General features: G+C 33.6%; 1 protein-coding gene across 1 annotated transcript; it reads right to left on the minus strand.

The window, feature by feature from the left end:
* Positions 1–371: 371 nt before the first annotated feature.
* LOC115443641 (transmembrane protein 104 homolog) lies at positions 372–12656 on the minus strand. Its single transcript, XM_030169120.2, has 5 exons — positions 12361–12656; positions 11355–11567; positions 9184–9437; positions 4807–5015; positions 372–4233 (listed from the first exon to the last, which is right to left on the minus strand). Exons 1-5 carry the CDS (start codon positions 12436–12438, stop codon positions 3461–3463), a joined length of 1527 nt encoding a protein of 508 aa, XP_030024980.2. The 5' UTR covers positions 12439–12656; the 3' UTR covers positions 372–3460.
* Positions 12657–13859: the final 1203 nt, after the last annotated feature.

Genomic DNA, 13859 nt, shown 5'->3' on the forward strand with positions numbered 1-13859 from the left:
GAGTAAAAATAAAATTACACTTTATTTAGTATTCCACTGCGCTCGCAAGACGTGAGATGTTAAGTCTCATTATGTCCAGTAGTTAAAATGGCTACAAACCTTCAAACCGTAACATAACAGTGACTACACATTGCTGCTTGGCAGTATACAATTACATGCAGCGAGCCACATAACTATTATTGAACTATTACCGTTAGTGAAAACGCTTCTGGCAATTCGTAAGCATTATATTACTGCGAGAACGCGTTAGTCTAAACCTAGCTTTACAGCAGTTCGGCACATCACGGCAAACAAAGAACTTACCTGCTGATATGATTTGCTGTCATGATTGATCAATGATTATGAAATTAAATGACAATAAAACGCAGTAGTCAATCAAATCACACAATTTTATTTATTACAAAAATATTGAATCACTTTACACATTGTCAGTCATTCGATTTGTTTACAACAAATTTATATTTTAATACAGATATTTTATCACAGAAAAAAATAAAAGGACCGTTTTTTTTACCATAACAGACTTTGTGCGGAAAATTACATAATTAATTTCGAGTTTTGATTTATTAAACAAAAATAAAATCAAATGACTCAATTTAAATTTCATCTTTATTACTAAATTCTACGTGTTGTAATAAAAATATCACAGAGTTTAAATTATTACAGAGATAGTAGTTACAGTTAATAAGAGGCAATTAAATTTATATGAAAAGAGACATTTCATTTAGTGTGAATTACCTTGTTCGAAACTTAGTACTTATTGCTAGAGATTGAATCATTTTTGAAGCCAAATAATCAACTTTTCTAATTTTAAATATTACAAATTAGTATGAACATAAACTATCTAAAAAAGAAAACAAAATATAACAAAAATAACACAATTCAATATGGACAGCATAGTTTTTAAACATTTCAGTTTGATCGGGATACATTTATTAAAACATTTTCATATCTCGATATAATTTCGGAATCAATCCATTTGGGTAACATCAAGACTATTCTTTCGAAAGCATATATTTTTGGTTTAGTAAAATTTAGTTTTCTCATATCTAGGAACTATAGCGGCCTCGACAACCTCATAAAACGACAACATAATTTTACAATTCCACATTTCATTAATGTCCAACGTTTGAAATGGTAGAATCAAAGCAGTTACAAAAGAGCCAATACGTGGTACCATTCAAACAGATGTAATGAAAATGGGAAATGGCGGCTAACTATCACGAGACTCTGGCAGACCTTTGCGAGGCCTTTCTACCCGATTGCGGAAGGTGGGCAAGGTTCCTTACATTGAGCCCCTTGCTAGCACGAAGTCCCTCGAAGCGCGAGGCCCTGGGTGGTTGCCGCGTTCACCTACCCTTTGCCCACCGTTAAAAGTGGGTAGCACGTATGAAGGCAAATCATTTTGAGATCTCTAGACGTTGCATGGTGTTATTAATAATTATAATTCCAAGTAGGTAAAGTGTCATTACTCATAACAGTGACGATTTTTTTTTATAATTGCACGGCTAAGTGACTCTAGCGCACCTGATGGTAAGTGGAGAGGGGTCCAATACAATATTGACTGACGAGAGATGATTACCCCTCGGCAGTCGCTATCCGTTCGGATATAAAATATATCCTACCAGCTAAAAGTGTGTAAATTTTCCCATGATATCCTTGCGCATCCTAAATGCAAAAGAATCTGCTAGTCTTATTACTCTGATTGTGTTTACTCTGTAGCCGATCATATGGTAATAATTAGGATGCTAGAAGAATTGTGAATACGCCAATGAACTTGCGAAAGAGCAATAGAGAAAGGAATTATGAGATCTCTGGTAATCAAAAGATGTCAGTCAATGGACCGTATGTAACGCAACAGTAAAACTACCAACTTTTGCACACTTTTTTCTGTAGTTAATTTAACCAGTACCACCCTGGTAAACATCGCAAAATTAAGGGATCTAGGGAATCTCGTATGTTTAACATTTTTATCTTTACTTAACCGAAAAACAATATTCGCCAGATTAAACGGCTTGTAGTTTTTGGCAACCTGTTCTCTTTATATGTAAGACTAACTTTTTTTACCTAACTATAGATTAATATGTCAGAATAGTTTTCAGAATCTTAGGGCCTTAGTAATAAACCAATACCTCACCTTTGAGTACGATCTTAAAACACATTTAAGGCATTGAACTATGTAATAAACGAAACTTGGTTGTGAAAATTTTTAAGTTAAAAAAATAATTAACTAAGAATGAAATATTTGCGAAATCATAATGCGGTATTTTAGCCAGTGTAACGGGCATTGTCAACTTCGGTTGAACCTCGGGTTACTTCGGGGATTCACTGTCATTGGCTCCCGATGACGCGACATGTGCGTTCCGCCAATAAGAGCGCGTGAACCCTGTAGATAATGCGCGAGCGTTGAAAATCTAGAAACGTGGCATGTTATGTATTTACTTTTGCGAGTTGACACTGCAATTTACATCTGCAAAAGTTTACTTTTTTTTTCTTATTTTTACTGCTTTGCATGACGAGACGAGCTTGCCGTTCGCCTGATGGTAAGCGATACGACTGCCCATAAACAGTAGAAACACCATTAAATACCTTGAATTAGATAGTATTGTTCGGTATTCCACTGCGCTCGCCATCCTAAGACATGAGATGTTAAGTCTTATGTCCAATAGTTACACTATCATACCAGTCTTTATGTTGTCATCACTCATACTGTATCCGTTGTTACTTCATTATATACGTAATCGACTTAACTCTATACGCCACTGAAACCTAACTAACACACTAAGATAGGTTTTATTACAAAAAAGGAAGTTCTTTGGACATTATCAGTCTTACTTATAAACTTGTTTTAGCGTTAAGAATTGATTAAATAGCTGTCAAAAACATCACCGATTTCCAAGTTTAAACCTTATTATGAGGCTAGATGGCGGGTTTTGACTTACAGCTGATCGAGTAAATTTGTTTTAACTAAGCATAGCTTTGTGATTTTTTTATAAGTAAGACTGTATAGCACTAACTTATTTCTATAATTAAACGGTCGCAGTGTGCGTATATCCACCCGTTCTTAGACAGATGAGCCTTAAAATACCTAATAGGTCTTATAGAAAAGGCCGTATGATTCCAACCATACATTATAGTACTTAATAATTAATTGCGATACAACATGCATTGTTATTGACACAAAAATTGTAACGTTTCAAAATAGTTATTAATAGTTCATTAAATATTACGAAACGCTATTTTTTAACTACATTACAAAAAATGTTGCCATATGTAAAAAATATAATAGTAAATTTTAAATATGCGAATGATTTTATAGAAGGGCCGAGAACTTGAAAATTCAATAGAAATATCAATTCCGTATTGCGACTACATAAATGGAAGAGAATTTTTATGCCCATAAAATTGTGTTCGCGGCCCTTAGTATTGTCTTTTGTTCCTGTTAGCATCTTTAGCATCTTTAGTTAAAGTCAACGTATTTTTTCTCGAATATATGCACAGACACAAGCACTATACACATAAACGACCACAGAAGAACGAATATCGCCCACGCCGCGTTCGCAAATGGGCTTTTATATTTGTTCTCCACACCCAAGCCTAACAAACCAATGCAGTGACGCCTAGCGGACACCACCAGAAACGTAGGCATCAGATATTGAATTCCGGTGCCGGCATAAGAACCGGTGAATTCTATAAGTACACTTATATCCTCCAGGTAATACGTTAGCAACAACGGCGGCACAACAGTTACAACTGGAAACAACAATTTCCTCAACAAAAAGTTATAAGACTCCAAACGGCTCGTGTCCAGACACAAGGACTGCAAATTATTCCTTAACGTTATAGCGATAATAGGGAAACTGGTAGAGAGAGTGAACACGGGGAAGAGAGCTAAAAAATATTCAACAATTTCAAGAAGTATGTTTTCATTGTCCGTTGGTACGAAATTTAACGTGTAGAGGTCGCTGAGTTGCGCGAACGCGAACGCGCCCGTGAATGCTAAGAGGAGGTAGAATATGCTTATGAGAGCGTAGTCGAGAGCTAGATGCAAACCGATGTGGTTCTTCCCTCTGATGGGGCTGATGAGTCCCGGCAGAGAGTGGTGGCACATGAACGAGTACACGCATGCGCCGAACAACGTCGGCATCCCTGTGAAGTCGAATGCGGGCGGGTGTCCTTGCGGGCCTTTACCAATCAGCAAGTAGATGGCCATCGAGATCATTATTGAGAATGCTGAAACAAAGAGTGTATGAGTCAGATATTAGGCTTTAGTTACAAAAATCTATTCGTTTTTTCTTATAGGGACACGGTAACGTATCGCCTCTGGTACTAATGGTAAGCTAAGTGGGGTCCACGATAGAGAATATAATTATGGCGGTCTGTTTAAAACCGTATATACATAGGCTGAAGCCGGAATGTGACAATTACGTAGGGTTTTATACCTTGTGTGCAAATATCCTACCACGAACGTATCACTTTTATTGTTGTTTGTGGTGAAGATAATCTAACGTCAGGGGCCTTGTTCTCTATGACACATGCTATTTTAACAGAGCGTGAGAAGACCGTACCGCACCGCATTCCGTTTAAGACAGAATATTATTCCACGCTAATATCTGGAAGATAACTTAATTGCCGTAAATTGAGTTTACACTATCCTAGAGAATAAGGTCTTAGATAACCCACCAGCTCGATTAACGAACATATCCAAGTACATAAAAAAGTTCAAAAGCATCTTGGATCCGCTGTCTTTATAAACTTAAAAACTTCAAAATAAATACGAGTAACAGTTAAAATTACTAGACTCACCAAGCCACCGCATGAGCGACGTCAGCAGCTGCAGATACTTCGTCTTCTGCACGTTGAAGAACACGAAAGGTCCCATGACGGCCACAAAGGTGAGCAACGCGACGCGGTACACGTCGAGCCGCGTGTACACTCCGTGCTCCACAGACGACACGTTGAAGCACGGGACTTGCTCCCAATCGTTTATGCTCGTCGTGTTGGGCACTGTGGAGCTGTCAAAAAGAAATAGCATTAAAGTCTAGTTTTTACTATCTCATCAATTAAACAGCGGCTTTCGTGATCTTGTGTATTTCTAGGTCGAATTCATACTAAATTTTCAACAATTTAAGCAGAATTGGATTTCATAGAGTAAAAAAAAATGTTACAAAAGTGGTAATTTGTAGGTTTCTTGTATGCAAGAGATCATTTGTGAACGTATAATCACTTTCCCTATACTTTTTCATTGTAATACTTCATTATTATTTAATATCTAAGATGAAGGGCTGTCCAATGCCACACAGAACTTTAAATTTCAAAATGTTTGTATTGCACCCATTACGGGTAGTGGCGTCGCTTACCATCATGCGAACGGCTTGCCAGTCTTATCATTCATTTGTATAAAAATACCTGAAGCCAATAGTTAGCGGTCACAATGCTGCTAACTTCATGTTAATGCTGGGAACATGAAGTTAGCAGCATTGTGCGAGCACACCTGTGTTCGTAATATTATATTTCTTTAAACTAAATAGTTATAACCAGTTATCAGTTAGCAATAATACCTGTAGTTAATAAAAGAAATCGAAGTCGCCACTTCCACATGTTTATTACAATAAGCAGCTGATTAAATAAGTCCAATATCATATTGGAATTGTTTCGTTAAATTCTGTTTATTATTAAAGCATCGAGTATTCGGACTTCTTAATTGAATAATTTAAAATGATCAAGAAATAGGAGTAAACTTAGGGCTGCCATCCGTTCGGAATTCCCCGGATTTGTTCTAGTGTCCAAGGGTAGTCCGGCAAGGGTTTTTAAAAATGTCCGGTTGTAACACGGACACTTTTGTTGTCAGGGGAAATCCAATTGTTTTTATAGATAATCGATAAATTAAAATAAATCTTAATTCAAAATTCATAATAACCCACATTCAAGAAAGCACGACAAAATAGCCGACGATCGAACGCCCCACCTGTGCCCCTGCGCGTTGCAAAAAATATTTTTTCAGAGGTGTCCGGAGAAAAACCCATATTTTGCCCAAATGTCCGCAATTTTTGCCGTGTTTATCGGCAATTTCGGTGATGACAGCCCTATGTAAACTTATATTTATTAAATTCATGCCTTTATCTGAGATTGGGTAGGTAGAGTTACCTACTAGAATAGGTATGAAAGGGTCGATGAATTTTATTTCAATCACATAATATTATAGATGACCAGCTCAATCACCTTATATACAAATCAATTAATGTACACGCCAATTAAAGCGTTATCAACCCACATAACAACAGGATTTCCTTTTGTGTGCAAAGAGTTCATTAGTAAAATATAATATATTGATTATGTTATGCATAGGTTCCGGTTAGCTGTTAATCATTTATGTCATATACGAGGTAACAGATAAGATATTGAATATTTTAGATTTATAATTATTTATAGCAGTATAGTAAATTCCTACTTTAGGTATTGAATCAAACTCTATTTTCTGCAGCATCCAAAATAGTTGCTACTTTTCATATTTACATACCTAGAAATGTGATATTGGACGAAAATAATGAGTATTTAAAATTAAAAAAAAAAACATCTTTACCACGTAGGCGACTTTACGCCTTGACGTACCATAAGTGTAACCACGTAGGTTACACTTATGGTACGTCAAAACAATGCATAGGAATAATAATGATTATTTCTAAATAACAATTAAAATTACTTATATAACTATGGACATTTCAAATTAAGGATAAAATACATAAGGAATAACAAGGTACAAACCAAAGTAACCAGTTTGACATTATATACTTAATGGGAACTTCGTAATGTTATTGTTCATACATAAATCAGAAGCTTATTTATCAAAATATAGAAGTAAATCACATTATTACTTAAGTATTTACAAAGAAAAAATATTTATATAATAAAAAAAATAAAAATCATTTTTTATATTCTAACTTAGAATGGCACAAATGTGTGGAAATATCTGACAATGTGTTTAGTACAGTGTTGTTTGAATGTAATGGATATCAAAGAGAGGTTTTGCATTACTCAAACAGAAGTATATAAATTGTCAACTTAATAGGGGGTCAGTATATACCAATGATAAAAGAAGTATAGAGGATGGGTGATATGGTCACGTGACATGCGGCACATTTAATGCATAAAATGGTGCCGACTCCGCCCCTTACAATAGTGATATGCTAGTACCGAAAATTTTGTATCGACATCGAAGAATTAAGAGAGACAAACAAGCCCCAAAAAGATCAAATACGAAAGGGGTTAGGAACTACCATAATATAAATATAACAAACCATAATGTAAACAAACAAACTGAAACTGATTTATAAGTAACAATTGTTAAACAAAGCAGTACCTGTTGTGACAAACATCCAGTTGTGTTTGATCTATATTTGTATGTTGCACTATTCCTTGCTAAAAATTTAAGTTACAGATTAAGATATTTATTTAATACATGATAAATGGAATAAGATAGCGTAGCCAGCAATTATTTGGTTGGTTTTATTTTATTTTATTATTATGCTCTTTGATCGAGAACCATAACTATGGTTCAGCAAACTAAAATCAATGACCGTAAAAATGGTGGTTAAGATAATCAATTATAATAATTATTTGCAATAACAACAATATGATTATGTATCTATTTCCGTGCATGCAAAGATTGCTCGAAACATAAGACCGCCAATTGTAAAAATATATCTTACATTTCATCTTTATGTTGTTTCTTTTATGTTTATCTATTCTTTTATGTAACAATTCTAATTTTATTCATAGCAATATTATATTAAAGTAATATTACTATTAGGTGAAGTATAATAATCATTACTATTTTACTTATCGGGAATATTGTTGGAAAACAGTTATCTTTACTCGCGTTAATTAAACGTGTGGTTTATGCATATCTTCTCAAAATGTAAAGATATATGTATTTGGTGTAGGATTCCAATCACGTCGCTCAATATTCTCAATTCATTTTGCCTTGGTTTTTAAATTTTTTGGTTATCTTAAAAAAATATTCTAATTTCACTTAGTTTGTCGTTCTGAATAATACAATATTGATGTGTGCTCTAACATTCTTTCAAAGACAAAACCGTAACTGATAAACGGGCGTCTGTTAAAATATCGATATCAATAATTTCTAAACAAATCCACCCACCCATCCCTAAGCTCGTGTGTAAACAAACATAATGATTTTAATGTGTATAAATCACGCCTAAAAGGGTCCAAAGCTTAACAAACCAGATCCACATATAATTTTAATTGATAAAAACACATCCAAAAAGTAAATATACAAAGATATTTGCTAATTTTCGGTAAAACAGTTACTAACCTATGAAAAGATATTTCGGGGTCTTTCTTGCGTGAATTCGATTTGCATCCTTTCACACAACACTGAGTCATTTTCGAAACTTAACAAATACACTAATAAACACACTGAACAATTGAGAATATGATTATATTACTTTAAATTCAATATTTATGAAGATTTGTTTACATCGTCTGACACTACATGTACTTGCTGACTGGCCCGCATAAAATGAGCGTTTCTGCCGCAAGGCGGTCCCAGTGTGTTGAAGTAAACGAAATAGTGCCATATGCGAAGAAAGCAATTATTTTTGTCTTTTTGTTGCGTTCCAAATAAGCTTTGAGTAAAAGAGATAGACATATATATTGACAATTCTGCGTCGATTTCCCTAACATAAATATAACTTATTCATATAGCTAACTTTTGAGGCCTGTCCTCTTTATATTTAGTCATTGGTATATACTAATAGAAATAAGAGATGCCTATATCCCAGCAGTGGAATCCTATAATATAATGTGAATATTTAATGATTTCTTATGTATACGTGAATGTTAGACATCGAAATAAAACTTTTTTGTTTTCAATTTAATCGAGTTTTTTTTTTATATTTTAATTTTCTATCCATTTTCTCCCGACGTTTCGAACACTTTGCAGCCTACCTTTGATCGCGGTGAAGGTCGTCCGAAAAATCAACATTACAATGTCTACCTACATTTTACATTTATTTAATTTTTAAATTAGCTGATGTCGGATGGAAACATCGGGAGAGAATTTAAAATATAAAAAAACGGAATAAATCCCGAAAACTAGTTTTATATCAATGTGATTGTTTTCATATATTTATTGAATGGAGGTCAATATATTACACTTACCAAATAACATCCATGACAGACTTGGCAACAGCGGCGGAGTATATCGACAAGTCCCCATACAGGTACACACACAGCGTGCAGTAGAACATGGTGCGGCCGGTCCTGTTGAGGAACAGATTCGCCATTTCCCCGAGCTCCACGCGCCGGTCCAGGCTGTAGTATCGCGACGGTATCGTCTCGCCGCAGACAAGCGGCTCTTCCAACTCGCCGTAGTTACGTGATGCTGTCTCATCTTCCGAATCCTGCTCTTGTATCTGGAAGGGCAAACTATACTGAGACTCTCAACAGTCGAAGCCAATGTCCAGCAGTGTGTGGCTGCTTTTTTATTATTGTATTATTATAGTCACTTAGGACAGGAATATGAAATATGAAACAGTGAATATAATTAGAGTAAGTGGCAATTTGAAATATATATTTTTTTCTGATGTAATAAAGTTTAAATTATATTTTTTTTCATCGTGCATAATGCTAATACAATATCTATATGTGCAATAAAAATTCCACAAAAATAATTTCTAACAAACCTTTTTTATTTACTATGTCAGTCATAATATTTTACATGGTGAATAAGAAATAGTTATCAGTACCATACAATTGTGTATTATGTTATAATCAGCATGACTTAACCATGAAACGTAAATATTGATAAGATTTATTGAAATAAATAAAATTGTAACACTTGTGATTTTGTCATGAGTTCCATTAACTATGTGTTTATCGGCATGTTACCAAGACCCAAACACACACATGCAGACAGCAATAGTTTTATATTATGCTGTCTGCAGACGCACATTGGCCCGACTTTTTTACGGGCTAAGTGCGGAAAAAGGAGCCCATAACCATACCATAACAAACCATAACCATGCTGCCTGCAGAACATATGCGCAATTTTTATCACTAGTTATGTTAAAGCTGTACACCGCCAGAGAGAAGATAATAAAATGTAGCTCATTTCTAGTGACATAATTTTTTTTATTTACTACCTTGTGACTATTTCTCAAAATAAATGTATGTTACGAAATAGTTTTTATGAAATATAAAAATTTTTCTGTTGCATGTTTTGTTTTGTTTGCTTACTGCTGAATGTATTTCTATATATTTTAAACTATGAATATACTAAGAGAAAGAAAAATAAATGAGTAAAAATTTAATAAAAACTATTTTGTTACATAAATTTATTTTGTGACTATACCTATTTATATTTATGTAAAACACGACCACAATACACATAATATTTTCTTTTAGTTAGTTGAAGTAAAAACTAAAAAAAATAGTATTAAATTTTGTTTGGAGCATAAGATGCGGAATGTAAAAAAAACAATATTGCAATGCCATCCAATAATTTTTTCTCTTAACTCGCATGACAACTGATAACATTCTAAAATATGTATGCAAAATCAGACATTCTCTACACATTATGTTTTAAAAATATACAATGCCCATATCATAAATGTCACGGATGATATCATTGAGTTGAAAGAATGTGTATATTGTTGACAACTTTCACAATACAGCTATAAATAGTAATGCAATATTTGATAATAAATTCATATTTTATTATTTCAATACAATAATAATATTAGCCCTGTATTATATACTTGCCCACTGCTGAGCACGGGCCTCCTCTACTACTGAGAGGGATTAGGCCCTAGTCCATCACGCTGGCCTAGTGCGGATTGGTAGACTTCACACACCTTCGAAATTCCTATAGAGAACTTCTCAGGTGTGCAGGTTTCCTCACAATGTTTTCCTTCACCATTAAAGAGAACGATGAATTCACAAAGAATACACACATGATTTTTAGAAAAGTCAGAGGTGTGTGCCCTCGGGATTTGAACCTGCGGACATTGGTCTTGGCAGTCCGTTCCACACCCAACTAGGCTATTGCCGCTTTCAATACAATATCACTCTTATATTTATTTTATAGTAAAAACATATTCTTTTTAGCAATCACACAAATGACTTCTGTATCATGTTATGTTCAATAGTTTAACCATTTGTTGGTCAAAACTAATTACAGAGCCAAATTAGGTTTTGAATTTCTACACATTGCTTTAGACTACTAATAAAATAATCTTACTCTATTGCAAGTCTAAAAACCTTATACATCTACTTATAAAACTTTATACTATACTGTATCTTAATAATAAAACAATATTAAATCTACTCACACTTTCTCTCTGAATAGATTGAAGCCGCTTCCATTTGAAAACAGCATTGGCACAAGCCATAGTCTCTATAACATATGTGGCGTTCATAAAGCTCATGAATGCCAGGAATACCAGAGATATGGTGCTTAGGCCCCATCCTGCTCGAGCAAATGCTGCTGGGAGTGTGAGCGCTCCAGTGCCCACTATCAAATTAAATATATATATTAAGCCCACCTGTGGATAGACAATTTTATTAAATGTTTTATTTTACTGGAAATTTTTGTTTAACTTATGTTATTTGAACAGTTGTTTGTAAGACTTGAAGAAATGGCATATATTGTAACAATAGAAAACATTGTTGATATATACAGTAGCTTTAGTGTATTCAAGTCAACAGTTCACTACTGTTTTGAAAACTGAAAATAGATTGATTTTAAAACCGAAAATAAATATATAGATAGTAGTAAAGATTTAAAGCAAATCACTTAATTATACTCACAATAAGGTGATGTTCTACTATTAAAAAAAATGTGGTCAATTACAATTTTTTTTACAGTTTTAGTTTAAGGTAGTTTAAAATTTTATATGTTTGTCATATTTAATGTAGATATTTTATAAACTGAGCAAGCAATTAAGAAATGGAGTCATTTAATTTCCTATTTTAAATTAAGCAATACAACTTACAAGTAATCACTATGAATAAAAATAATATTTTTTATTTATTAAACAAATGAAATATTATAAATATCATACAATATTTAATAACAAGTCAATACACCTTGCTACATTAAACCATATTGCCCCTTGTTGCTAAATGAGTAGGCGTAACGAAATAACGACTTGTACGAATTAAGGACAAATAACAGTTACTTGTAAACAAGAGAGAACAAAGGAACACAAGTGGGTACCTCATAATAACTCATTTTATTTTAAACGGATATGTACTAAGATTAATCCTTGGCATATGTTACTTTAAAACTATATTTTCTTATAATATTTCGTATAATTTGATGAATAAATCGCTTACCCATACAGAATATTGATCCCCAGCCTCTCCGAGAGGCATTCTTAACCGTCGTCTCAGACCCCAGAATCGACGAAACATATTTCGCAACTTAAACACAACATTGCTACAAGACACCTGGCACTGAAATGGCAATTTATAGAATTTATCAGCGATAAAATACCTATCAATATTACCAAGTTGTCATTATCAATACAAATACACAACGCATGTATTTCGATTTACGAATTGCGAGTTTATTATGACACCTCGGAGCTCGGAAATTGTTGAGTGTTGTTGAGATTTGACAAAAGCAGCTGCCAGTTGCCAGTATTTATATTTAGAATATACTATTTCTACATCTATTTTTATGTATTTCAATAATGTAAAATTTCCCAGAAATCATGTCTACTAATTATTGGAAAATAAAAATACGAAAGGAAGACTATACTAGACACATAAATAAAAACAATGAAATATATCGAAACCAAAATAATATGAACTTAGTCCATTCCGTAACATAATTTAAATATTAACTAAAAGATACGTTTTCCTTTTTTATAATCCTATAAAAGTGAAATACGTAATATTATCTACTTTTTAACGCTTGATTTTAAAGAATTAAGAATCTTTAATTATTATTTACTCACGGAATAATTTAGCATGTGAGTAACGTATTATCATTTTGTATGAGATCCCGAGCGTTTTTAGCCCTGAATTCAGGAACGAAAAAAGCGACGTGTAATTCAGCTTTTATCATTTACTTATATCGTAAATACTTTATATATTAAGCTTTTTATATCAATTTAGTTTTATGAATAGTTTATGTTGATGTGTAGAAGAAATCTGTTATAAGCCACGAATTACAGATTTTATATCGTCTGGCAGTCCTACATTTAACAGCTTACACCACGACTAGTGACATCTATTGTCAAATTAAGGACATAAGGATAATAGAGCATAAGGAGAGAAACGTTTGTGTTAAATTCTGAGGACTGACTGAGGATAATATAATTGTCATTTTTCTTAAGGTGGTAGCAAAATGTATGAAAATGGACCTTGAGCTACCACCTTAAGATTAAATTTTACATTGTAATTACATATTTCGAAACATAAGGCTCTGAGAAATTATTTCGGTTTTCTAGGATGAAATCATTTTTTGGAATTGTCCGACACGACGCAACACAATATCTCAGTTCGAAAACCATCTAGCAACTTGTCCAAAATGTTAAGTTCCATGTTCACAGACCACGCACACCAAAGAACAATCATATGATAAAATTTTAGATACCTACCACTCTATCGACAGATCGAGGACTGTAAATTGAATTATGCAAGTACTAGGGACTTGGCTACTGCTGTTTCAGCTATATCAATGATACGGGTCCCTCACTTTAAGGGCCCCTTCTCACCCATACACTACCTTAACCTAAGCGGTCGCCCAAAAGGTTGAGTTTAATATTTTAAAAACTCTAAAGTGAGAACTATGCCTCGATTATTAAATTATCAAAAATCTTTCTACT

Source organism: Manduca sexta, chromosome 12 (genome assembly GCF_014839805.1).
Source record: "Manduca sexta isolate Smith_Timp_Sample1 chromosome 12, JHU_Msex_v1.0, whole genome shotgun sequence".
Lineage (NCBI taxonomy): Eukaryota > Metazoa > Arthropoda > Insecta > Lepidoptera > Sphingidae > Manduca > Manduca sexta.

Excerpts from the sequence above, each read along its gene's own strand:
- LOC115443641 (XM_030169120.2), bottom strand. The coding sequence starts at position 12,438 with ATGTTTCGTCGATTCTGGGGTCTGAGACGACGGTTAAGAATGCCTCTC. Across the intron at positions 9,438-11,354 it reads AATCTATTCAGAGAGAAAGT|ATACAAGAGCAGGATTCGGA; the intron begins GTGAGTAGATTT and ends TTGCCCTTCCAG. Across the intron at positions 5,016-9,183 it reads TCTGTCATGGATGTTATTTG|CTCCACAGTGCCCAACACGA; the intron begins GTAAGTGTAATA and ends TCTTTTTGACAG.